The 26,153-nt window shown below is 42.5% G+C and overlaps 1 protein-coding gene across 2 annotated transcripts; it reads left to right on the forward strand.

Moving 5' to 3' along the window:
• The first annotated feature begins 53 nt into the window (after positions 1–53).
• Positions 54–25,836, forward strand: LOC143298509 (MBT domain-containing protein 1-like). 2 transcript variants are annotated; one of them, XM_076611348.1, is made up of 20 exons: positions 54–183; positions 1,586–1,601; positions 2,070–2,209; positions 4,429–4,618; positions 5,073–5,218; positions 5,450–5,593; positions 5,766–5,883; positions 6,348–6,482; positions 7,802–7,890; positions 9,387–9,530; positions 10,073–10,169; positions 10,886–10,965; positions 11,557–11,658; positions 11,956–12,106; positions 15,784–15,863; positions 16,446–16,680; positions 17,755–17,832; positions 18,487–18,702; positions 20,720–21,198; positions 21,946–25,836. In XM_076611348.1, exons 1-20 carry the CDS (start codon positions 181–183, stop codon positions 22,123–22,125), a joined length of 2,823 nt encoding a protein of 940 aa, XP_076467463.1. In that variant the 5' UTR covers positions 54–180; the 3' UTR covers positions 22,126–25,836. The 2 variants fall into 2 exon arrangements, with proteins under 2 accessions (XP_076467463.1, XP_076467464.1); XM_076611349.1 differs by having other exon boundaries at positions 20,720–20,833; positions 21,946–22,123.
• The last annotated feature ends 317 nt before the right edge of the window (positions 25,837–26,153 follow it).

Consider the following 26,153-nt stretch of genomic DNA (forward strand, 5'->3'; position numbering starts at 1 on the left):
CAATCATTAAGTATGTCTTATTAGCTATGCATGTCAAGGCGCATGCGCAAAAAGCTGTTTGTTATCCCCATATCAGGGACCCTGCAAGCGGCCAGCAACGCGAGCGTTGGAAAGTTTTAGTGGCGAGTGAATTATATTTTGCTTTCCAAGGTCGCCATGAGGTAACCACAGTTACAGAGAATGGTAAGTCATGTGCATTCGTTGTCTGTACTAAAAGATCTTTTATGTGGTCTCTGAAGGAAAAATCACGATCTCTGGGATACAGCATGTCAATGTTTTTGTTTTGATTCCCAAGTTCTGAGAGTTGGCACGACAGTCTGGAACAATTTACAAATTTGCTGAAATTTGCGTTGCCATCAGTTAGTTTATATTAACAGCAGTCTAGGTTTTTAGCCTTATGTTTGTATGTTTCAGCTCGTGATTGTATTATGAATTGGCATATGTGAGAAAAGGATTCGCAGCATCCTCGGCGTTGTATTTAGTCTGCTGCAATAGATTCATTTCCCTCCATTTATTTTACTCCGTGGAGCAAACATTGGTCCATAAAAACGTTAATCCTTAGAATTACCATGACTGTCTTTTAGCAGATGTGGTATTCATTTGACTTGTGGGGCTGAAGAGGGAGGTTGAAAGGCCTGTGGGGATTTAGTGCACTTCGGCAGAATGATCCACAGGTGGAAAATTTGGGTGATAACTGACATGTGGCTGATTTATTTGTTTTTATTTTTAGCAGCCAGGAGAGTATAAACAAAAACTAACACTCAACATACTCAGGTTCCTTAGTTTTGTGCGCTTGATAGAGTGTGTGTGTGTGTGTTTCAGTCTGAAGGCCCCTTGAGACAAGCTAACTGCTAAGACCCCTGAGTGGGTTTCACTTTCAGAGCTGTTTCAGTGTTTATTCAGGCTGAATATTAGGGACCACTACAGAAACATGTACATGTTTAAGTGCAGAAACTGTAATAACATTTGTTTTTGTCTTTCTTGCTGTTTCTCTTGTCTTGATGCACTATGCTGCATTTGAAGTGCCAAGGGTTGATTTCAGGTCTGTGTTAACTGAAAAGTAAACCTTAAATAGTTGAAATTATTTGACAGTGAAGGTATTGACTTAAACGTTTAAAGGTACATAACATATACTGAGACAGTGAGAGATTGTTTTTACATCAAATACAGTGAATGTCGTGTGCATTCCTCCACATGATTCACAGCATAAAAATGGACTGTCCACAGACTAGAATAGGCAGTAAGATTTCTAGACGTTGTTATTTATTATATATTGTTGTCCATGTTGCAATTCTATCATAAAAGCAAAAGTTTTGGCATTTCCTTAAACTTTGATTCCTTGAAGTTGAAGACTGTTTTCATTCCTTGATTTGTGCTGGTAACAGGACTGAAATAGTGAAAGATGGACCTGATAGCAAGTGAGAATCAGAATGACTGGGACATGCTTTGCATTAAATGGGGAAAAGTTTCTACTGTCTATATAATTTTGTTTGAATTTATTGAATGTTATGTCTCTGAAATAGTATTAAATTACTTCACTTAATTTGCTGTGTTTTTTTTTTGTGTGTTTTTTTTTATGTTGCAGGATCAAACGGATACAGGTAAGTCATTATACCTCTGAATATAGCCTAATTCAGGTTCAATTTTCGCTTCCATCATAGTTTATAAAAAAATACACAACTCTTAATTTTATGTTCCTTTTTATACTACTGATGCTGGTTTTTTGGTTAATGGTACATTTTGGTGCTTTTCATTCATGGTTCAGACATTTTTTGTTTAGATGTTTTCATTAGTAACATTTTGATGTTGACAGTAGACCAGGTCATTAAATCTATCTCCAGATTCATGTAAATGAATGAAGTACAACTGCAAGTGGAACAGCTGATGTGAAGGTATACAATATAAACTATTCTAAATTATTCAGCAAACAACATTGATACTAATGATAGGCGTATTTCATCTACCATCATCTTTGTTGCCAGAAAAGTTAATTTCTCTTTTCTCCATCATGTAATTGAAATGTAAAACTGTTGATTGATGAACATGACAGTTGGTGTGTTTAAAAACAGTTTATGCAGACTGGAAGAATTTAGATGGTGGTGGAGCCAAAGCAGAGGTGGACTGTTCCTCAGATGCACCACAGAAACAGGAGTCATCCAGCATTCTTGACAACCATTCAGAGCCCATGTATGACAGCAGTAATTTGGGGGTAAGTTCACTGTTGTCCAGCTGCAGCCAAAGCTGGCCATTTAGTTTTCTCCCCTTTCAAAGTGTGACCAGAATCAAGACCCCCAAATGTGTTAGAAAACCATAACAGACACACTTGTATGTTCACTCACAGAAAACAATAACAGACACACTTGTATGCTCTACACTGACAGAAAATGGTATTCAAACAGAATAGGCAGTATGCTTTTGGAAGAATAGTACATGCACCATTGGGCATGCTTTAGTTACCAGAATCAAGACCCCTAAAACTGTTTAAAAAAACAACAAAAAAAACAAACAATAACAGACACATTCATATGCACACTCACAGATAACAATAACAGAAACACTAATATGCTCACTCACACACTCCTAGAAAACAGTGTATAAACAGAATAGTCAGTATGCTTTTGTAAGAATTGCACATACACTTGTTGATTTTAGTCCAGTATACAGGGAGCATTGTATGAAATCCTTTATTGCATTTTCCAGTTGTTTACTACTCCTTAGTGTATTTTTGTGTGTGTGGTCCTTTTTTTTTTCTTTTTTTTTCCCCCTAATTTTTGTTTGTTTTAAGCCTAGTATGTTGACTCAACAGTTGAGTGTTCAATGATTTGTCAAGTTTCATATCAGATGGTCAAGATTGATACTTTTTGACTCACTTGTGTAAACAAAGTGAGTCTATGTTATAACTGGGTGTTCAGTTGTCTGTGTGTCCATGCTAAACTTTAACATTGCCATTTTCTATGGAAATACTTCGTCTGCCAATACAAATTTGGCTTAAAGTTAAACATAGTCGGGGAAAGGTTTGTCACAGTCATACCAATAATAGGTTGTATACGTCTCCCGAATTTAACAGTATTTCTGACTCATCAACGGTTTTTTTCGTTGATGCTGGTTCTGGATTCCGAAAACGCTGTTGCCCCTTTGCAGTTGCCCAAACGTCTTGTAAGCAGACACCATGACATCGTTTTTCTTGTTCGCAATTAAAAGCAAAGAAATACAAATTCTGGACCGAACACATACAGTGACACTAACTACATTATTGACTTGTTTACTGCATTTGAATATTCTAAAGTGGACACTGGATTAACTAGAATGAACACAAAAGAAATTTTGAATCAACCATTTCACTAAGGTCCGCCTTGTCTACACTGGTTTGCACAGATCTTGACAACTTGTTGCAAAGCATGACACGATGGCAACATCTCTTTTACTGCCAAATTAAAAGTAATTTCTTAAATAAGCATTGATGTGTTTATTGTATATGAATGTTTTAAAGTGGATACTGGTTTAAGTAGAATGAACAGAAAAGAAATTGAATGGACTGTGTCATAGTTTCGATGCTTGTGTAACACGGATTTCTGCAGGTCTTTAAATATCGGACACATATTGCAGTACGTTTCAGGCGATGGGAATGTCTCCTTTACCTCAGACTTAAAAGAAAATCATAAATGCTTGAGATATACCAAAATAACATAATGTAAACGGCGTTTTCACTTCGATTGGGATTATCGTTCTCTATTTATTCCGCCAAACGAACATGCTCAAATAATATTTTTTGAATGTCATTCTTGAATGCCACGTTAGCGCAGTGCACAAAACCACCCATTCACAACCCGAAGATCCGTGGTTTGAATCTGCTTTGAAGCCCTTTTTTCTCTCTTCTTGCACCCCCCACGAAGCTTTAATAATTATGATAACGAATGGAGAACACATTTCAACAGACTAATATTTAGAAGTTGTTGTTTTGTTGTTTTTTTCCTTTTCAGTGTGTATCACAAGTGAGTCTTGCCTTTCTTGTTTAGTTGTGTAAGCATTCGATACTTCGTTTGTCTGTGTTTTTTTTTTTTTTTGTCTCTTTGTAAACGGCTTTGGAATTTCTTCTCAACTACTAATGATACTCATTTTTATTGCAGTCAATTAACAACAGCAGAAATATAATGGACTGAATTAACTTTATCTCTCATTGGTCTTTGTGTGAAGTGGATAAATATATTTAGTGTCTCATTTTGTTTGGATGAATCTGAACATTTGTCTTCATGGCATCCACGTGGATGTACATCTCTGAAAACTACACACCCTGCAAGCCCCACCTGTATTCTTCCTCTGCGTAGTTTCCAGCCACCCTGATCAGGTTTGTTCTGTTTACTTCTGGTGGTGATTTATACAGTCAACAGTGTTTCATTCCTCACATAAGCTGGTGATGTTTTGTGACAGGGTGATGATGACTATATGAGCAGTCTGGGTCTGTATGATGGCTATGACAGTTACAACGACAGTGGAGGAACAACTGAGGAGGATGAACGCTACGATACCAGCTTTACACCTCCTTCCTTCTATCAAACTTCCAAGGCTGCTGCTCTGCAAAAGAAAAACTTCAGATTTCTCAATGGCAAAGATGGAATGGGTAAGTGATCAATAATAGGCAGCAGCTTTTCTCTCTGTACCCAACAGTTCTTAATTTCAGTTGACAGTTTTCTCTCTTTTTTTTCTACATTACTATAAGTATTGGTGGACAAGGATGATGATGAACCTGCTGTAAAGATGACTGTTGGTTTAGAGACATTGTGACCAGGCTGAACTGACACACATCTTTTCTTGGTACATCCTGCCATCAGTAGGGCCCAAGAGATAAGACGCCTGCAGTGTATGTTTGGAATCTGAGCACCACTCCCACGAATGCATTGACAAATTGGGTCGTAATAATAAAGCTTCTGATGGGATTTGAAGCTGCATCCTAATCATCAGTCCATGATTTTAAAAGCGTTTCTAGCAAATCGCATAATGGTCTTGCTAGTCTTTCCATTGATGATTTTCTTTTACTTTGTGCATAATGAAATGATGGATTCTGCCCTATGTAGCCACATGTGAGCAGTGTGGATCGGTTGGTGTGCGACATGCCTTTTACTCCAAATCCAAGCGGTTCTGCAGCCTGTCGTGCTCACGGAGCTTTGCCACTGCTCAGCGAGAGGGAAGGTCACAAGACAACCCTCCTCCAGCCAAGAAGGTAAAGCACTGAAAAGTGAACAAGAAATTGGTCATGATTGATGTTCATGTCATGTCTGCTTTGTTTTCCTCAGAAGACTTAGATTCCATGTCAGTTGTCATCCTGGAGCACTAGTAGTATGGGTCTGTTGGCCCCCCTGTCTACTCTTTTTGTGGGTCAGTTCCAAGTTAGAGGTGTCGTTTCTATATTCTAAACTTGCTGTAATTCACTGTGGTTGACCTGGTGTTTCAGGGCAAGCCGTCAGCTGGGGGGCGGAAGTCCAAGTCCCAGTCTCAGCAGAAAGGTGGGGTGAAGCAGGACACGAAGGAGTTTGACTGGGGGACTTACCTCACCACCAACATGGTGTCTGCTGCTCCTGTTCCCTGCTTTCCACATGTAAGTCAGCCAAGGACATTGTCTTCGCCCTCTTGTTGTCAAGGTCCCACACTATTGCTGTCTTTCTTTGCAGTGACATTGCTATGTTTGTGTTCTTGGAAGTGTTTGCAGTGATCCTTGTGTTAGTTATTGTGCCCACATCTTGACAAGCTGACTTGAACCTTATTTGCAGGTGCCCATGAGTGACAGTTGGGACCAGATAGAAGTGGGGATGAAGGTGGAGGTTGCCAACATGGACTGTGATTTACACTACCCTGTCTTCTGGATAGCGTCTGTCATCAAAGTGGCTGGTAAGGGAAGGCGGACATATGTAGAGGGAGTTGAGCACGTAGGGCAATGGGAGTTGAGGAATGGAGTATATTCCTTATATATTAGGCAGTGTGGGTTGTAAGTATCAGTACAACTGTTTGTGGACTGCGTCAGTGGTTTCCTTTACCGCTGTATATTTTTGTATCAGATGACAAATAGTCAATACAGTCTGAACCATCAGTTACTGGTGGTTTTAAAACTACTGAAATATTTTAATTTCCTATTTTGTAGCAGTGCTTTCCCTCATAATAATGGTTCTAATATCACTTAAAGTGGAAGACGTTAAACTGAAGACTATAATAATGGTTTCATCTGAAGCTCTCTGGTTGCCGATGTAGATTTTTGAATGGGATTTACTGTGGCAAAGAAGGGGTGAATTACCAAAATTTTATGAAGGTCAGAGAGCAGACGATAGTGTATGTGTGACAACATTGTCCTTGTGCAGGTTTCACCGCTCTGATGCGATATGAAGGGTTTGGCAATGACTCCTCGCGGGACTTCTGGGCAAGCCTGGTGTCCCCGGATGTGCATCCTGTGGGCTGGTGTGCCACCATCGGCAAACCTCTGGTTCCTCCACAGTGTGAGTCCTGGGCTACTCCATCTACTCCCTTCATCTGTATTGTCTTATTTCACTGTAGGGTGGCTCCAGTTTCACTGTTTGCTTTATAATGGGTGTCAAATTGTATTGTTTTTACTAACTGTACTGCAAAAGTAAAACATAAGGAAAGAAAAACAACTAACCATGCTTGAACAGGTCGCTGTTAGAAATTTTCTTTCCGATTTTTCCAACATCACATCTTTATTCAGTAATCAAACATTTCATCCACAGCAGAAAGCCTGATTTGGCTGCACATTCACAAAGTCATATGCAGTGTATCCCTCAAAATCTGATTTATTACGTTTAATTATACATACTTAACCGTGACCCAACTAGTGCAGACTCCAACAGGGGTCTGATATTCCTGTCCTGTGCAAACTACTATTAGGAAATTTTCTATGTAAAATTACGTTTAAATAATATACTTACTGTGACCCAAATTTAAGACCCTCCCATCCTCCCCGCTTCCTGTTCTCCCTGCTCGCTGCACTGGTGATGGCATATTGCCGTCAAAATAGGGCGCTAGCTAGCGGGACAAAGGGGAGGTTACCTACTTCCGGGAGGTTATCGGCCGTAGTTGCTTTCGTTTTCTCCGCATAGGTGGATAGTAGTTTGCACAAGACAGGAACGTCGGACCCCTGCTGGAGTCTGCACTAGTTGGGTCACGATAAGTATGTTATTTAAACGTAATTTTAGATAGAAAATTTCCTCTCTTTTTTTTCAGCACTGTCTCCGGCAACAGGACACCAAAAATCAAGGCCAGTTATTTTTAGAACACTGCTTCACTTCAAAACTTAAGATTTCCTGACTACTGCATGTATCAACATGTGTTGTTTGGTTTTTTTTGTTGTTGTTGTTCTTGTTTTTAGCCAGAAGTAGAAATTATAGAAAAAACGGAAATCAAATTCTCATGAAATGTGGTTGCCTACGGTAAACATGGCGGCCCCCACATTTGTCGTAAATTTTAACAGGCACCGGAGGGCACGCATTTCACAGCACAGCAAGTCTTTACTGGGTTTTGGCAGGCGCTCCATACTTTGTGTACGTGTGTGAGTTGATAGTTATTCAGAGCAAGTACAGTGATTGGAAGTTCTTGATGCTGTGTGTGTGTGTTGACAGTTATTCAGAGCAAGTACAGTGATTGGGAGGAATTCCTAATGCTCTGTGTGTGTGTGTGTTTTGACAGCTATTCAGAGCAAGTACAGAGACTGGAAGGAGTTTCTAATGCGTATAGGCTGACAGCTGTTCAGAGCAAGTAGAGTGACTGGATGTAGTTCTTAATGCATTGTGTGTGTTGACAGCTATTCAGAGCAAATACAGTGACTGGAAGGAGTTCCTGGTGAAACGTCTGACCGGGTCCAGAACTCTGCCAGGAGACTTCCACCAGCTGGTCAGTGCTTTGTCTTCAGCATAGCCACTGTGCTGTCACTGTGACAGTGACATGAGTTGATGACCAGTGGTAGTATAATCTTCATTAGTCTTGACCCAGATGATATAACTTTTTCTATGGATCAGTCCTGATCAATTTTCCTAAACTTGATCAGGTCCTCCTGTGTGCTTTGTTACCCAGTACAGTTTGAAATTTATTTGTCAGTGAATTGTTTGATAATGTGAGAAAAAAATTCAACATAAAGTCCATACACATGACTTCTGAAGTTTTAAGTTGAAGGGGTCATGTGTGTATGTGATTGGATGAGTTGCTGGGTTAGTTCTGTTCTCACATGTGATGTGTATCAGGGAGATCAGATTGATGATTTGTGTTGCTGCTTTTTTCCAGTCATGAATGTGTATGTTAGTGTGCTTCCCCATGGGGATGTCGGGGATCTTTCAGTATAAATAGCATTCCTGCCTTCTGGAAATTCTGTGCTAGAAATTTCCTCTTTTCTATTACTCTCTTTGTATTTGCCGTTTTTTCTTTCTTCACTGTTGTCTCCTTTTTATGCCTTCCCAGTCCATTCCCCTTTCTTTTTTCAAGCAAGCCTTGACACTTTTTTCTCTTGCCCACAGTCTATGATGTACTGTCAGTGCTGATTTGCTCTGGTGATAAGGTAGTGATATGTAAACAGTAGTTGCCCATTCTGCAGTGTTATTTGCCCATATGGCCTTTTTAATGTATTTTTTGTTTGGCTTTGAAGTATTGTTTTTTCCTCTTTTTTTTTTACGATTTTTTGTATATCTGGGGATGATAAAGTAAGCAGAATGGCTGGGGTCTTCAGCATGACCTAGTCTTATTTGCCATGAGGAGCTAAATGGTTGGGATACTGTGTCATGAACTGTGTTTTGTGGGTTTGTATTAATGTTTTTTGGGGGGGTTTTTTGTAGATGTGACAGTTTTGTGTTAATGTGGTTGAGCATTTCTGTGGTTTGACATTCCTGATACGGCCCTGTGTGGTTGGCTGGACTAAAAGCAACAAGAATAAGAATGTTTGTGTGCACTTGCTGTTTACTGTTTCAGTTGAATATCCTTGCATGAGTTCTTCATTTCTACTGAGCACTATATATTCTGGTGTCATTGTTAAGTAATGCACCATAGTTACATGCTTATTAATGTCCTTTTGCCATCATAGGTTACTTGAGTTGACTGAACGGTTCACTGCCATAGGTGACTTGACATTGAAGGGTCATGTTAAAAGGACCATTCCTCACATTGTAACAAAGCTTGGCAATCGCAGCCAAATTTCCTGGGGAATAGGAAATTGACGTTCTACCTTTGACCAAGTTGAAAGTGTGTTTTGACATGAATGGACTTATATGACTGGGAACTTTGAGTTGAATATTTGGTGTTGGGGAGTGTATTTTCACACAGGAACTTGGCGGTGAAAGAGCTAATCATTAACAGAGGTGGTGTGTGTATAACCAGACTGATATCTTTTGTTGCTGGGTCAGTTCCAGGATGGAATGAACAACCACAAGTTCCGGCCAGGCATGAAGGTGGAGGTGGTGAACAAGGTGGGGGTGTCCAGCATGAAGGTGGCTGTCATCTGTCAGGTGGTCGGGGGACGCCTCAGGCTCAACTATGTCGACAGCAAGGTGGGTGGGGGCTTAAGTCTTGGTACGTTGTGCTGGTGGGGTCTTCTGAAATAAATGTATCAGGAGAGTGTTCAGTGGAGTAACATGGACCTTCTGTCAAGACAGTGGGGTAACATGGACCTCTGTCAGTTCCTGAGTTACACATCCATGTTCTCTCTCTCTCTCTCTCTCTCTGTGTGTCTCTCTCTCTCTCTCTCTCTCACACACACACACACACACACACACACACACAGATGTATGGCGTTCTCAATGTAGCGACACTCTCCCTGGGGAGAGCAGCCCAAATTTCACACAGAGAAATCTGTTGTGATAAAAATTAGTAATACAATGCGATACAATATGTACATTGTATCCTTGCAAATAGGTCAGTTGACATTTTGATTCATATTTCTCCATTTCCATTGTAGTCTGTTCAGGATCGCTGTACCCAGCTTTCACTTCCTTTTTTTTTTTTTTCCCAGTTAAGCAGATGATATTGTGATTAAAAAAGAACTGTTTGACAAAGTGTTGGATCAGTGACTAAGTTGTCAGGCTGTTTTCAGGATGAAGGTGATGAGTTTTGGTGCCACATGAGGTCTCCCCTCATACACCATGTGGGATGGTCCTTGTCTGTGGGACACAACCTGGAGGCTTCTAAAGGTGAGCCCAGTCTTCATTAACTTTATGAGATCTCAATCCAAGTCTTCAGATATATAATGGAAGGAATGAGCATGGAAAAAGTGCATGAAGCTTTTCTTTTTTTGTGAATTTTCATAGCAACATATATCTGGAAGAGTAACAGAATTCAGTTATTTTAAGGAAAATATAGGATTTAGGGAATGGGGGTAAACCATTTTTATGTGTTACTGCTAAGTCAGTGAATGTATAACAACTGTCATTGCTTCTCATTTGCAATCATTTTAACTTTTTGGGGGGTTAAGATTTGACATAAACAAAATGACAAAAAAGAGGATTAATGTTAACATTACACCAACAGAAAACTGATGCATAAGCTTATGGATTGCACCAATTACATTCACAATCACTCTCCCACCTGTGCTTACAAACATTGCATCAGAAAGCTCAAGCATAAGCATACGGATCATGCTAATTCTACACACATGCATGCACACTCTTATCAGCTATTGAAATTCAGTATCATTTCATGAGTGGTGTGTCACGATTGAATGTGCTGATGGCTGTGGGAATATGAGTTGAGATGTTCTGTTCTTGCCAAAAAAATCTCCCACTCCTGCTGGCCCAAAAATCTACTTATGCCTTCCACTGATAGTGTTACACAACAAGGAAGGTTTTTAGTGGCCACAGGGAAGAATGGGGCTAATGAAGCACTTTGATTTATGTTTCTTGGTGATCAGAATACCGCAGCAGCTGCCTGAGTAAAGTGACCACCCAGAAGTTCTCAGAGCAGGATGTCAGCCCAGACATGATGCCCAAGGTAAAAAGTCAGTGGTTGGTATCGGCTGTATTGTTTGAGTTTTGTGACCTGTGAATGTAGAGACATGGTTGGTATGGATTGTTCTGTTTGTGCAAATGGCATTGTTAAACTTTGTCATTGGCCTGTTTTGTAGCCTGATGTACCTGAATCATTTACTGGAGCATATTTATTTCACTGTGTTGTTAAAGACTGATCTTAGTTATCATTGTAAATAAAATGAAACATTGAAATAGCTTTCTGGAAATTAGTTCTGACAGTTTCCATTCCATGGTTTTCTTTCCAAAATCTTGTTCAAGGTGTTATTTTGGTTTGGTTTGGTTTGGTTTTTGTTTAAAAGGTCTTAATGTCATTGACATCTTTTGTGCCAATGTTAGTGTTGAAAAATGACAGTTTAGTCATCAGGAAAAACAGGGGAATGCATCATCATGTAGACACAGCAGGTTGTGATTATGCAAAGTGTGAGTGATGCACACCAGTGTGAATACCAGTGTGTGTGGCACACAAATTGTGGGATGCAAGCATCATGTCCTCTGAATCTACCAGCTGTAGGACACAGAACAAACCCAGTTAACACAGTGCTTGATGTTTCAGATGAAGGACCCCCCTCACAGTCTGACGTTTTCTGTGGGAATGAAGCTGGAAGCCATTGATCCCCTCAACCTGTCCGCCATCTGTGTTGCCACAGTCATGAAGGTCAGTCCATATCCCACACCCCATCCCCAGCATGTTTGGTTTTATTGTTAGTAGAAATTTCATGTGAGCTGTGAAAGCTTTGCCTGTTGTTTTTGTCTGAGGGTTTTTATTTTATTTTTATTTTATTTTTTTTATTTTTTTTTATGAGTCCTGCAGATGTCTCTTTTTGGAAAGAATTTTACTTTAACAGTGTTTGTATTTCTGGCACCTTATATTGTCCTTTACATAATGTTATAAAGTTTATAATGTGACAGTGACAGGTCTGATGACAACCTGAAGTATTGTGGGTTACAACAGGTGTTACGCCACAACTATCTGATGATCGGCATTGATGGGTCCCCCATGGTAGAGACTGGGTCAGACTGGTTCTGCTATCATACTACCTCCCCATGCATCTTCCCTGTTGGTTTCTGTGAGATCAACAACATCGACCTAACCCCACCCAAAGGTCTGTTGACACAGTTCTGTAGACAGTGTGTAACTATGATTTAATTACACATACTTAACCGTGACCCAACTAGTGCGGACTCCGGCAGGGGTCTGACATTCCTGTCCTGTGCAAACTACTATCCGCCTATGAGGAAAAAATGAGAGTACTACGGCCGATAACCTCCCGGAAGTAGGTAACCTCCCCTTTGTCCCGCAGGCTAGGGCCCTCTTTTTCCGGTTGCCATTATGACTCCTGTTCCTGTGCTCTCCATATGGCTAAGTTTTTTCGTATTTTCTGTCTGTCTGTCAATTCTCTGGCGTTCTTGTTTTATGTCAAATTTTGTCTTAACCAGGTCACATAATTATATGGTTCGATTGGGAGATCGGGCTACAATTAAGGCGCGATCGCAATCGATTCGCGGACACTCTGGGCCCTCTATTTCTGGCCCTCTCAGTAACGCCAACCCGCCGCCTCCTCCACTTCCTTCGCTCCCTCTGGTCGACTCCAGACCTCCACCACCTCCTGCACCTTCTCTGGCGACTTCTAGGGGTATGTTACCCCATACTCAGGTCAGTGGTGCCATTGATGCTATTCTTTTCAATTTGCAAACGAACTCGACGTGATCCGCGTTTCTCGGCCATGCCAGTCGGCAGGACACCCGAGTCGATCTCCTCTATCACTTTTCCCATGCCAACGATGGAATGTGCCATAATCCCTTTGGGAAAACAACACCATACACTGGCTTTGGATCCGCACGCTAGACTGGGCCCTATGTGCAATGCATCCGTGGCGGCGGCCGTGACATTGGCTCACGCGCCCCCCACGCGGCATGCCTCTTCCATCTCGGATCCTATGGTGATTGAGGCGCTTAGGGATGCCCTCCCCAGGGGTAGGGAGGAAGGTGGACCACTAGGGGACACGCTCGCCCATGCGTGCACAACTTCCCCTTGGCCCGATTTTCCGATCCAAGGGAGACAACAACTGCTTCGGCACCCTTGCCAGTGACTGCTGCAGTTACTTCCCTTTACTGGCACAGCCCCTCGCCAACAGTGCGGGTGCATGCACGGTCCCTTCAAGCTTTGCGGTGATGACCCCATCTGCCACACCGCCGGTTGCTGCTGTTTCCCATCTACTAATGGCGTCTCAGCAAGCTGCTCAACCAAACAACCAGCAACCCATTGTTAACTTGCTGCAGCAATTATGCACTGGTGCCACACCTAGCGCCTGCTCCGCCCCTTGCCCTCAGAGCAGATGCATGCACGGCCCATTGAACTTTGGCAGTGCCGGTTTTTTCTGCCCCACTGCATATCTCCACTGTTACCCAGACTAATATCGGCAATATATGATAATCAGTTGTGTACGACAGTCACCATCAGAACAGCAGAGGAGGCAACTGCTGTTCCGACTATTCGGGCTGGAATTCGATTATACAATTTATAGTAGAGAGTGTTTTGCCCAAGTTGCATCCCCAGTCCCTCGATCAAGAGGGCCTTAGGACTCATCATTGGGACAAATCCCAAAGGCTAGTTAGGCCCAAGGCTACAGCACTAAGTCCCAGTGCAATTTGACTTCTAGTCTGAGAGACATAGTCATTCATGAAAGACTAAGCTGCAAATGATTTCCCTTTGCAATTAAGAAACCACTGATAATACAGCTCTCACTATGCAGTTGGCCATACTGAAAACGTATGTCAGATCAGTGCTTTGATGTAAGTGGCCAGTACAACACATCTTGAGCCACTTACCTCCCTGCCCCCGCCCTGCTCCATCCCAGACTCAGTGCGCACCACACACAGCCAGAGGCCTGTCATGGATCCGGTCGCCTTTCTCACTAAAGAACCTTCAGCAAAAATTTTCCCCATGGAAACCCTCTTCCATTAGGAATTCCACCACAGAATGAGACTCAGTGACCTGCGGGCACATGAAGTGCACTTCCACAGCCTGATCCGACCCAGCCATTGACTGCCGACAAATTTCTGCAGGTTGCTCCAACATGCCACACTCAGGTAGAGAAGCCACCAAGCCTTCCGTATGCCCCTTCGTGATGGTACCTACCTGGGCAGTTACACAACCCTGTCCCAGAGACACCAGGGACATCAAGTCTTTTGTTGCCAAATGTCTGCCATTCTATGCATAGGCAACATACCAGTGCTGTCATTTTTTGGCAACGACAAAAAGTGGTGGGGGGAGCGCCCATCGTCTGTCAGCTCGCATGGAGGAGCTCTATAGATCTGGCTGTCATGACTAAGGCAAGCCCAGCATGGCGGCCTACCTCTTTCTCGTGCCACAGTTTCCTTCAAACACATATATCACTTCCACTATCAGCCCACATCCGATGTGGAATCATCAGATCAAACCACATGTGCACTTCCTTGCATTGACACTCAACCGCACTCAAATGAGACAACCCTATAAGGGTACGTGTTTCCTTCCTTTCCTTTGATTCGAAGGGCTCTCAGTAAAGTGTGGATTCAACACACCAACCCGATTTTCTTTGCGCTACATTTATCAGCACAGCTGTGGTCCACGGACCTCTCCCACAATACAGCTGCGGACCTCTGTCTTCTTTGCCCGCACCAATATCCTTAGGTGACACAGTACACTCTACTTTCGTCAAATTCTACTTGAGGGACATCTATCGCTTTAGGAATGATGGCTCATCAACTTTACCAGAGAGATGCCGCACGCCTGCGGGATGATGGCTCAAGAGGCATCACTTCTGTGGTAGTTGCACAACAGGCCATCACAGCACACAGACAGTAGAACAGGCGAGCCCTCCACCTTGTCGCGCTATTCTGCACTAGTTGGGTCACGGTTAAGTATGTGTAATTAAAAGGAAATTTTCCATCTAAAATTACGTTTAAATAACATACTTACCGTGACCCAAATTTAAGACCCCCCCATCCTCCCCGCTTCCTGTTCTCCCAGCTCGCTGCGCTGGTGATGGCATATTGCCGTCAAAAGAGGGTGCTAGCCAGTGGGACAAAGGGGAGGTTACCTACTTCCGGGAGGTTATCGGCCGTAGTTTCGTTTTCTCCGCATAGGCGGATAGTAGTTTGCACAGGACAGGAATGTCAGACCCCCTGCCAGAGTCTGCACTAGTTGGGTCACGGTAAGTATGTTATTTAAACGTAATTTTAGATAGAAAATTTCCTTTTCTATCTAAAATTACATTTAAATAACATACTTACTGTGACCCAAATTTAAGACCCTCCTGTCCTCCCTGCTTCCTGTTCTCCCTGCTCGCTGCGCTGGTGATGGCATATTGCCGTCAAAAGAGGGCGCTAGCTAGCGGGACAAAGGGGAGGTTACCTACTTCCGGGAGGTTATCGGCTGTAGTTTCATTTTCTCCGCATAGGCGGATAGTAGTTTGCACAGGACAGGAATGTCAGACCCCTGCCAGAGTCTGCGCTAGTTGGGTCACGGTAAGTATGTTATTTAAACGTAATTTTAGATAGAAAATTTCCTTTAATTGCATAGTGGCTGGAGTTAAATTGATGTGTGCAATACTGGATGATTGTGATGTTTGTGTTGTAACAGGTTATATGAGAACTTTGATGTCTTATTAAATGAATTACAGATTGTGACATCTGGGGTGTTCTGATGGAAATACAAGTTGTACTGTGTGGTGTTTGTTGAAGTGAAACACACAGAGGTGGTGTTCAAGTGAAACAGAGGTGGTGTGTTATGTTACAGGTCACAAAGGAACCTTCAAGTGGTTTGATTACCTGAAGCAGACCAAGTCTCATGCAGCTCCAGTCAAACTGTTCGACAAGGTCAGTGATGTGTTTGTGACTTAGATCATATGTATTTTTGTTCACAGTAGCGGAGAGCATGCACTAGGATCTGATATGTGTTCTTAGTGGCATCTTTATCCATTTACCTGACTAAAAAAAAATGTTGATGATTGTGTTGTAGTTGGTGTGTGCCTGGTATTTCTTTGTTTCTTTAATATGTCCTACTCTTAAATGGATCACAGTATATTTCATGTCTGTGTTCAATCCACATATGTACAAGCATGAGAGGGTTCTGGTATTAACAGGTCTGTCCATGTATTCACATGGCAGGTCAGAAAACTCCTCCAAATTCTGTTGAGATTTCAGATAATAATCAGATTTTAAAAACCCAAACCCTTGGATTGAAAATCTTGTAATTTAACCACTTGATTTAGAGAAATCACTTCGCAGGAAATACCAAAACGGTTGTTTGTGGTAATATGAAGAGCTTACAATCAGTGAGTTTTTGGGGGGATGGGGAGGATCATATGAAACATGTAGTGCTGAAGTGTCCTGAATTCAGATGGGCATACTAAACAGCATTGTTGGTCCCTTCTCCCATCTACCTTGCATGTGTTGCAGGACATTCCCAAGCATGGCTTCCAGCCCGGGATGAAGATTGAGGCAGTGGACTTGATGGAGCCTCGGCTGATTTGTGTGGCCACTGTAACCCGCATCGTGGGTCGACTGCTGCGCATCCACTTTGATGGGTGGGAGAACGAGTATGACCAGTGGGTGGACTGTCAGTCCCCGGACATCTACCCTGTGGGCTGGTGTCAGGCCATGAAGTACACCCTGGAGGGACCACGCATTAAAGGTGATACAACACATGCATGCTCTCTCTCTCTCTCTCTCTCTCTCTCTCTCTCTCTCTTTGATCTCCACAGTCCACTATGACTGATACTATCACCAGAATGTTGTATTCTTAATCAGTTTGTATGGCATTGTACACATCCACTGAAAATGAGCAGCTTTCCAAGATAATGAACATTCTTGGTCTTTTTGGCTTGCATGTCAGTAGAGTGATTTAGTGTTGTAATCCTGTTTCAGTTGTCCGTGTATTCTTGTCTGGTGCAGAATTATCTGTCTATCCCATGTGTTCTGTTAGTAGTGAGATCATCTTCAGAAGCTGAAAGAGAATTTGAAATCAACTTTTCTATTCGGTCCCATCCTGTGCTTTTCAGCTCTTGTTTACTGCTTTTTCCATCAGCTGGTGCAGTTGATGCAAATCTAAAGCCTGTTGAACTTGCATCATCATCAAACCCCACTTTCTTTTGAATTGGTCTTTTTCGTTATTTCCATTTATGCAGTTACAGTTATAGTTCTTCCTCTGACTGTTATCGTTTGAAACTTCCTAGTGTCAGTACAAGAACCTTTGGTGAACCTTCTTTCTCCTTTGCTGCTCCTCACATCTGGAACAACCTTCCTTATCATATCCATGCATCTGGTTCTATGTCTGCTTTTTGCTCATCACTAAAAGCTCATCTTTCTATCTATATGCACTCTCAGCTTCTTTGTCCTCCAACACTATGCATCTCAGCTCACTTTGGATGCATGAAGAGTGGGAAAGGGAGAGTGTGGGATGGGGGGGGGGGGTTGAGAAAGAGTGGTCATGAATGATTTGTAATGTTTTTCTTTCATGAAAGCGCCCTGAGCTCTTAGAGAGAAAGGGTGCTATTTAAATGTACATTAGCAGAAGTAGTAGTAGTAGCTTCTTCTAGTTTGTCTAAATTTTTCAGTGGATATTCATCTCTGTAGATAGTCCTTGTTGATCTACCGAGCAGTACTGAACATGAGGAAATGAAAGAGAATGCAGGAGTTTCTTTCTTATCTTCATGTGGAGGAGTCAGGAAACATGTTGTGTTTCTAATCTGTGGTGGTGGTTTGGCAGAAAACGGTGGTGGTCCCATCACCCTGGTGCAGAAAAAGAAGAAGGCCCGCAACCAGATCTACAAAGGACCCAGGAAGAGTAAGTCCGCTTTTCTTAGGCTTCATACACATTTCAGCTCCCATAACTCTATCTCCATCTCAGTCTGGAGTGCCATTTTCTGTATTATTGCCAACTGTGACAATGCTTCTATTGGAGATTCTTTTAGGTGACAACGCTTTATTCATTTTATGATATATCCCAGCATCAGCCAGGCGCAAAAGATACAGACACTTGTAATGTTGATTAGGAAATTTCAGCAACACCATCAAAGTTACTGCTGTTGAGTAGATGGTTCTTGACTGTGTGGTCTCAGTCTTCTTATTTGAATTCTTAGCATATTCTGCTGTGGGCAGGAGCCACCCACAGGCAGAAAAATCCCCATTGACATGCTTTTGATTGGGTTAGAACATGTCTTCTGAGTCATTAGTCAACAGGATAACCAGTTTGCCACAGCAGCCGATATGACAATACTGTTCAGATTGCTCAACACACACCTTTTCCTCAACATTTAACAACTGTTGATGCATGTGAAAGACCTGTAGAAATATGTCTCTGTGACAGCACTATTTGGAGTATTCAGTATGCACTCTTTCTTATTAAATGATTGCTGGTAGGTGAGAGAAGTAGAAGTGAAGATTGTGATAACAGGGTTTTGATTTGTGGACGTGTACATGAGGTGAAGGTGTGTTGCAGAGAGGAAGTCCAAGCCAGGCCAGGGAGGAAACACCATCCCTGCAGGCTACCGCTTCCTGTCTTCCTCCCATGGAGACAGCCAAGACAAGTACTGGATGGCCCCGGCCAGCAAAGGGGGCATGGTCAGGCCCCCCCATGTCCCCCTACCTCCTGAAGCTGTGGCAGCCAATTTGCCCCCACTCAAGGATCCAGACGTCCCTGAAGCTAGCAAGAGAAGTAAGTCACAATTTGTGTGTGTGTTTGTGGTGGGTTTTTAGTTATTGTAAGTGTTGTTGTTGTTTTTGGAGGGTGTGTTTGGGGGGGTGTTGTTTTTGTTACTCACATGAGTTTAGACGAGGCCCTGTTTCTGTTATGTGTCTCTGTATGTGTCTGTGGTAATCTTCAACAAAACAGGCTTTTTCTGACATAGAGCCAGTTACAGACATACACACTCGCACATCTATTCCACTGTACTCTTTTTTTTTTTTCTTTTTTTTTTGCTTTTGATGGAGGAAGCTCTTTGGTGCCACAAAGCTTGACTGCTCAGTTTCTAAAAGAATGATCTGTCTGCATGAGTTGATTGTTGTTATAAACTTGAAACTTATTTTATTTTCATTTTGAGATATGACATGTCAACAAGCATATCATTTTCAGGTGTAGTTTGTTTTTATTCTTTTTGGATGTCAGTGTTCAGAGATGGAAACTTTTTTATTTTGCAAACACAAAAATTATCATCTCCACTGTAAAATGCTGATCAGAATAATTGTAAATTAAGCACAGAATCAGAATCCTTTTAGAATCCTCTTTTTCCTTCACTAAACATGCTTTTTCTTTTCTGTACCTCGTATAATTTTTGTGTTAGATTTTCAATTTCCTATGAATCATCAGAATATGCTGGCAAGGGGAAAACCTGTGTTTACAGTATTGTCTGGCTTTGAATGGGTTAAGAAATCAGCCTGTAAAGTGTTGATGGTTTGATTTTTTTAGGAGGGGGTGGGGGATTGCTGCCCCATCATCTGCACTGTTTCAGTGGCATTACTGTCATGCCACTCATTCCTAGATCCCCATACACAGCCACACCTGGGTGCATCTGTCACAGTCCTCAGGGAACCATCTTCTGTTAGGTGACCAGGAGGCTACACACCAGAGGATACCCTGCACTGCTGCTGAGTCACTTTTGTTGTGTTCAGTAAAACCCATTCTGATTTAACGCACATACAACGGGCGCAATAGCCGAGTGGTTATAGCGTTGGACTTTCAATCTGAGGGTCCCAGGTTCGAATCTCGGTGACAGCGCCTGGTGGGTAAAGGGTGGAGATTTTTCCGATCTCCCAGGTCAACATATGTGCAGACCTGCTTAGTGCCTGGACCCCCATCATGTATATATGCAAGCAGAATATCAAATACGCACGTTAAAGATCCAGTAATCCATGTCAGCGTTCGGTGGGTTATGGAAATAAGAACATACCCAGCATGCACACCCCCGAAAGTGGAGTATGGCTGCCAACATGGCAGGGTAAAAATGGTCATACACGTCAAAGCCCACTCGTATACATACGAGTGAACGTGGGAATTGCAGCCCATGAAAACAGAAGAAGAACGCACATAGGACACCACCTACTAAGCCCCCTACTGAAGACAAGAATGGCTTAGTTGTGGAGCCAGACTGAGTGATCATCTCCCCCAGAGCGGAGACTGCCACCATGTCCCTCCAGCGGCAGTCCCCCATGAATCTGTTGACACTAAAGACCTTGACAAGACTTGCCCCAAGCACGTAAGTTGGAGGGGTATCGAAACTGAGGTTACAATGAGAGCAGAGCGTGAAAGGCCAGATAATTTGGGATTTCTTTTTTGTTGAATATGATGGAGGAGGGAGAGGATGACGATACTGCTATGGAGGTCCATTTAGGTATGCAACTGCATGACAAGGCTGTACTCTATGCCACCTGTCATAATGATATCCCAGCATCAGCCAGACCCGAGAGATACAGACACCTGCAGTGTTGGTCAGGAAATAAGAGCAACACCCCAAAGACACATCCATGAAGGGAATGACACTTGACTTTGTGGTCCCAGTCTTACCATTTTAGGCCATAGCACACACTCAACTCGAGTGGGAGCTGGCTGTGGGCTGAGAAACCCACCTCCACTTGGATTCGAACCCGTGTCCTCCCAGCCGTCATTCTGCAACGCTAACCACTTCATCATGGCGGCTGGTTGTAAAGTGTTGATGTGCAGTGTGATGTGTGTGCAGCACCAGTGGAAGGCAGCAAAGAGTGCCCCATGGATGTGTCCACCCCAGTAACCCCCACCTCTTCCAGTCAGCCGGTGACGTCAGACAGCCTGCCCACCCTCAGCCCCAAAGGAGGTAACGTGCCTGACATGAAGACCACCTCCCACTTACCTCATGGGGGGCAGGGAGACTGGGGGGGACAACAGGGGGGAACAACTGACGCTCTCAATAACAACTCGACACCCCCCAGTCAGCAGAAAGACGCTGCCTCACCGCTGTCAAATGGTGTCTCCACCACCACCACAGCCGTCACCACCACCCCATCAACACTGTCCCTAGCTGGCTCCTCACAGCCCTCCGGGGGCTCCAAGGTCCCCAGTTCCCTTCTGTTCACACCCAGCCTGCAGAAACGATCCCCCCAGCTGTGGAGTGCCCAGGATGTGTGTCTCTTCCTTAGTGTCAATGACTGTGGAGCTTGCTCAGAGGCTGTGCTCAGAAGGGTGAGTTCAACACAAAGCTGTTTGGACAAACACTGTCCGTGGCACATCTTCATGTACAGAACAAAGAGGATTGAAGAGAAAGAAAACACATACCTCCAAAGCGTTTTGAGGATTGAGATCAGTCTGGAAATTGCCCACTGTTTGTGTTGGGAATTTTCCCCTCCTGAATATGGTACATTTGGCACTCTTGATGTCCGAGCTTCCATGGAGCTGTACAGATCATCTTCCTGATCATAGAAGCCCATTGTTGATATGGCAATGTGCAGTATATGTTTGCTTTTTAGGACAATGTCAGATCTTTTATTTTCGTTGCACTGTTTTTTTTTACAGTCGTTCAATTTAAGTCTGCAACAACATAGTTTTCCCTGGCAAACTTATGTATTGAAATATAATAATAATAATTAACTTGTGTATTAAAATATAATAATAACAATTATAAAAAGACACGCGCATACACATGTAGGTGGGGGTGAAAGGGGGGAGGATCTGGATCATGCTGAGATATTTTGTCCCCTGAGGTGAACAGCCTATTTCCACCCAGAAAAATCTGCTGTGGCTGAAGTTTGACATGGTACATTTAATAGACCTGTACATATATAGAGTACACTTGATTTCGTCTCATCTTTCCCTTTTTTTTTTCTTCTTTTTTTTAAAGATAGATTCTTCATTGTTTTTGGCTCTTATTAATCATGTTTTGCACCTGTCCTTTCAGTGATTTTGTTGGTGATACTGAGTATTGTGTTGCAGAATATCTGTGGTCGGGATCTGCTGTCACTGAGTGCTGAGGAAGAGATCAGTTTAGCGGGCACCAAGGTGGGGCCTTCATTGCGCATTACTCAACTGCTGCAGCAGCTGCGGTCCTACGTCAGCACCCGCCCCTCCCCTGCGTCCTCCACCAGTGTGCCTGCTGCCATGGAGACAGACTGAGCCGCCCCCACCCCCCCTTCCCCCGACTCCTCCTTTGTCAGCCCCCCCTCCAGCACTGCCATCCTTTGTGTGGCACTGTGACCTGTGGTTCAGTGTCTGCCTTCACTTTGCCCTTTCCCCTTCACTGCAGGACAAGAAGTGTGGATCACAACACTGTGCAATCACCACCACCCACACTGTGTCTGTGTGAAATCAGTCAGCTGTGTGGGAGGGGGTGTGGGATGGAAAATAAGGGAAGATGATAACCTTGGTATTTTATTGGCCATGCCGTAATGCTGTGACTTTTAATATCTGTAATGTGGTTATTTGTGAAGGTGTTGCAATCTTGCCAAGGTGTTCCATCTTTCACTCCCTCCCATTCTTAACCCTTCCACACCCTGTCTGATGTTCCTGTGGCCTCTTTGTTCCCAAATAAACTTGAAGTGTGTGTGTGTGTGCCAACATGAAAATTAAGTTTGTGTGTGTGTGTGTGCTGACAGGAAATGTGTGTATGTGCCAACAGGAAATCTGAAGTGGGTGTGTTGATAGAAAACTTATTAGTGAATGCTGATGCAAAATTCATGAATGTATCTTGATATATTTTTTATGTGTTTGTTAATTAATATATGCTGACAAGAAAAAGTATGAAAGTGTCTCAGTTTGCTCATTCATGCGTCATGAAAGTTGATACAAATTCCAATACAGACACATGTTTATCCCTAGAGTCAACAGGGCTCGTACTGAGGAAAATGAAAAATCCCTGAAATTCTATGGGGGCATGCTCTGCCAGAAAATTTTTTTAAATCTACATTCAAAACGGTGCAGTCTGACACAAATCAGAGCAGATTTTAGAATTTTTCTGCCATGATCATAAATTTATGATTCATACAGAGCACCTCCAATCTTACATCTATAGGGATGAAAATGGCATTGATGCATTACCAGCACTTCTTAGTTTTCACCTTCACAACTTCAGTAATGTCTTACAGTATTAATATTCCCAGTTACCACTATCTCTAAGCAAATAAGACATTCAGTTGCCATGCAGCTGCCACTTGCTTCCAGATTTTGTCAACCCTCAAATTTCGCGCTCAAACTTTAGCTGCTTTGATTTTGTGTGGTCTATCAATACCCAAACACATCCAGTGCCATACTGCACTCGCACACAACAAGTGAACAATATGCTTTCCCTGCTTCCTCCTGTTTGCAACACCAGGCATCAAGTGGTGTATCATCCACTTTTCGGCCCAACCATGACCAGAGCCATGTGTTTTTACAGTTCTTGTCGATGGTTTTAACTTTGCCATTTTTCCCATGTTTTTGAATTCATCCGGTCAGACAAAATAGCGACCACCTGCTCTCGCAAAACAGATTTTTATGCGGGATCTCGTGACCTCAGCATCATCTGCTGGCACACGTGACCAATGCTTCCAGGATCCAACTGACACTCGATCTCATTTTTAATTTTCTCAGAAATCTGCGAATTTGTGGAAAAGTGGGAACCATGAGTCAAGAGCCTCTAAACCTGGTCTTCCAGACCTCTGTTGGGCATGGGAAACGAAATTTCAGAAAGATAGCATGCAGCAATACAAAGAATAGATGACAGATCACACAGCCATGAGACACCCAAGAGGCCTTATGTAGTCATAGTCATGGCATCTGGAAATAGACTTGGTTCTGAAATAGGAAAAAAAATCAGTTCTCATTTCTGGGAAGGTCACACAAAAAATGTAAATAAGTATAAAGTGTTTCCGTAGTTTAGGTTCACATGAGTCTGTGTAAGAAACCTTTGTTTCTGTTGTCTGTGAGTCCTTATGTGTTTGTTTGTGCTTAACTTAAAAAATCATTTTCTCTGCAAAATTTTGCTTAACATTTAAAAAAAAAAAAAAAAAGGCTTAACAGTTTTGAAAAAATCAAGATTTTTCCATTCTAATTAAAATGACAATGCGCTTCTTGGAAAGGCACAAGAATTGTAAAGCCAAAATGTTTCCAGTGATGTTACTGTTGAAGTATTTCTTTTTCACAAAGTTTTTATCTGTCATATTGACACATTGAGTAATGGCGGTCACTTTATCAGTTTTAAGCAATTGACAGAAATTCCTGTTTGGAATCATATTCCATTAAGTTTGGAAGTTAATGGATTGATGGCTGATCAATGATCTCAGTATGAAGTTTTGACTTATCCAAAACAACATGGTACTGTTTGTGTTACCCAAATGGGATAAGGGCAGTGTGACTTAGTCCATTAATTGTTGCTGATTTCTTCATAATAGTCCTCATTCATTTTCCTATTGCACTGGTCCTGATTTCTTCGTTAAAGTCATCATTCATTTTGTCCATTCATTGTGGTGTTCCTGATTTACTGATTGTTTACTCCCAAAACAATTGTATTTAATTACACATACTTAACTGTGACTCACTAGCGCAGACTCCGGCAGGGGTCTGATTCCTGTCCTGTGCAAACTACTACCCACCTATGCGGAAACGAAAGTAGCTACTGCCGATAACCTCCCGAAGTAGGTTACCTCCCCTGAGCATCCCTGACTAGCACCCTCGTTTTCCAGCAGCCATCTTGACTCACAGCTGTATTTCTGAGCAAGCAAATGAATGCACGCATCAAGATAGTTGCAAAAAAAAAAAAAAAAAGGCTATTAAGACTTTCATTATCAAATTAACAGTAACAACATATGACTTAATGCAGTCTATGGTTGTACTAACAAAGTCTGTAGCTCCTCGGCTCCATCAAAGCAAGGCAGAGCAGTTATGAATAAGAAATGTTTTTATCTGGAAAGTTTTTAATTTTGTGGGAGTAGGGGGGTTTGTTACTGTTGGAGATGAGATGTTAGTTTATCAGTTTTACCATGTCACTCCCAGTCTTGGTTGGTAGTACGTGACTGCCCCTCCTGGAACCGTAAGGGTGGGTGGTTGCCACAGAGTGATTAGTCTGAATCTCACGTCTCATATTAGTGTTTACCAACCTGAATGAATTTTCGTATTTTTTTTAAATTTACATGATGTGAAACAAGAAATTCTTGTGTTTGTTGAGAAACCATTGTGTAAATAGAATTATTTTGTTTGTTGAGAAACCAGTGTGTAAAAAGATATACCCAGATGACTTTGCCATGTGATTGATTATAAGAGGACTGGGAGAGGTTGGAGTGATGTGGGTCGAAGGTGGTGGGGTGACTACACAACAGATGGAGGCGACTGTTGCAGCAGAGGCCACAAGCCACAGAGGAAATAGGACAGACAGCCTATGTTGTGTGCAATGGATTATCACTGGCAGCTTTGTTGGGCAACTGTTGAATGCGCTCCAGGTTTGGCGTCTTCATACTGGTGTGTTGTGTTGTGTCCATCTGACGGTGCTACTGTGGCCTTGCAGTGACCACTGTACAGTGGCAAGCAACTTGAGTGGTGTGTTTGTTTTTGATTGGGTGCATGATCATGGTGACAAGCAAAAAAATGTAAATGATAATGTACAGAAGACACATGTCGACGTTCCATTAGGGCACTGCAGGTTTACAGCAGATATATGCAGCAAACTGCAGTATGTTTGTCATTGTTTGGTCTTCAAACCAAATACACTGTAGATTATACATAGTTTGCCACCAGTGTTTGTAATGGGCAATTGGCATACACCAACCTGTCAGTTTGGTATTCTTGAAACTTCCATGTTGGTATTTTTGTATGGAGTTGAGTACTCTTGCATTTCTGAAATAATAAACTGTAATACCCAAAGACTTGTAGTAGAATTTAATATGTGTGAGCGAGGGAGAGAAAGTGTACCACAGCATTTATGAAGATGGGTAATTCACAGCGAACAGTTACAATTATCCATCCGTCCATTCCCCCTTTTGGCTTCTTGTATGGTAGAACCAGACCCACCCGTGTGCGACACAGCCTTGCCCCGCCTGGCTTCTTATGTCCATGAAAGTTTGCATAGTTGACCTGGACAGAGCAGGCTACTTTATGAAGCATCTGAGCTGTAAAGTCTTGGAAAAGACTGGGATATGTTATAAGTTTTGACAAAACCAATCAGGTGTTTGGAT

The sequence above is a fragment of the Babylonia areolata genome, chromosome 24 (assembly GCF_041734735.1).
Source record: "Babylonia areolata isolate BAREFJ2019XMU chromosome 24, ASM4173473v1, whole genome shotgun sequence".
NCBI classification, from domain to species: Eukaryota; Metazoa; Mollusca; class Gastropoda; order Neogastropoda; family Buccinidae; genus Babylonia; species Babylonia areolata.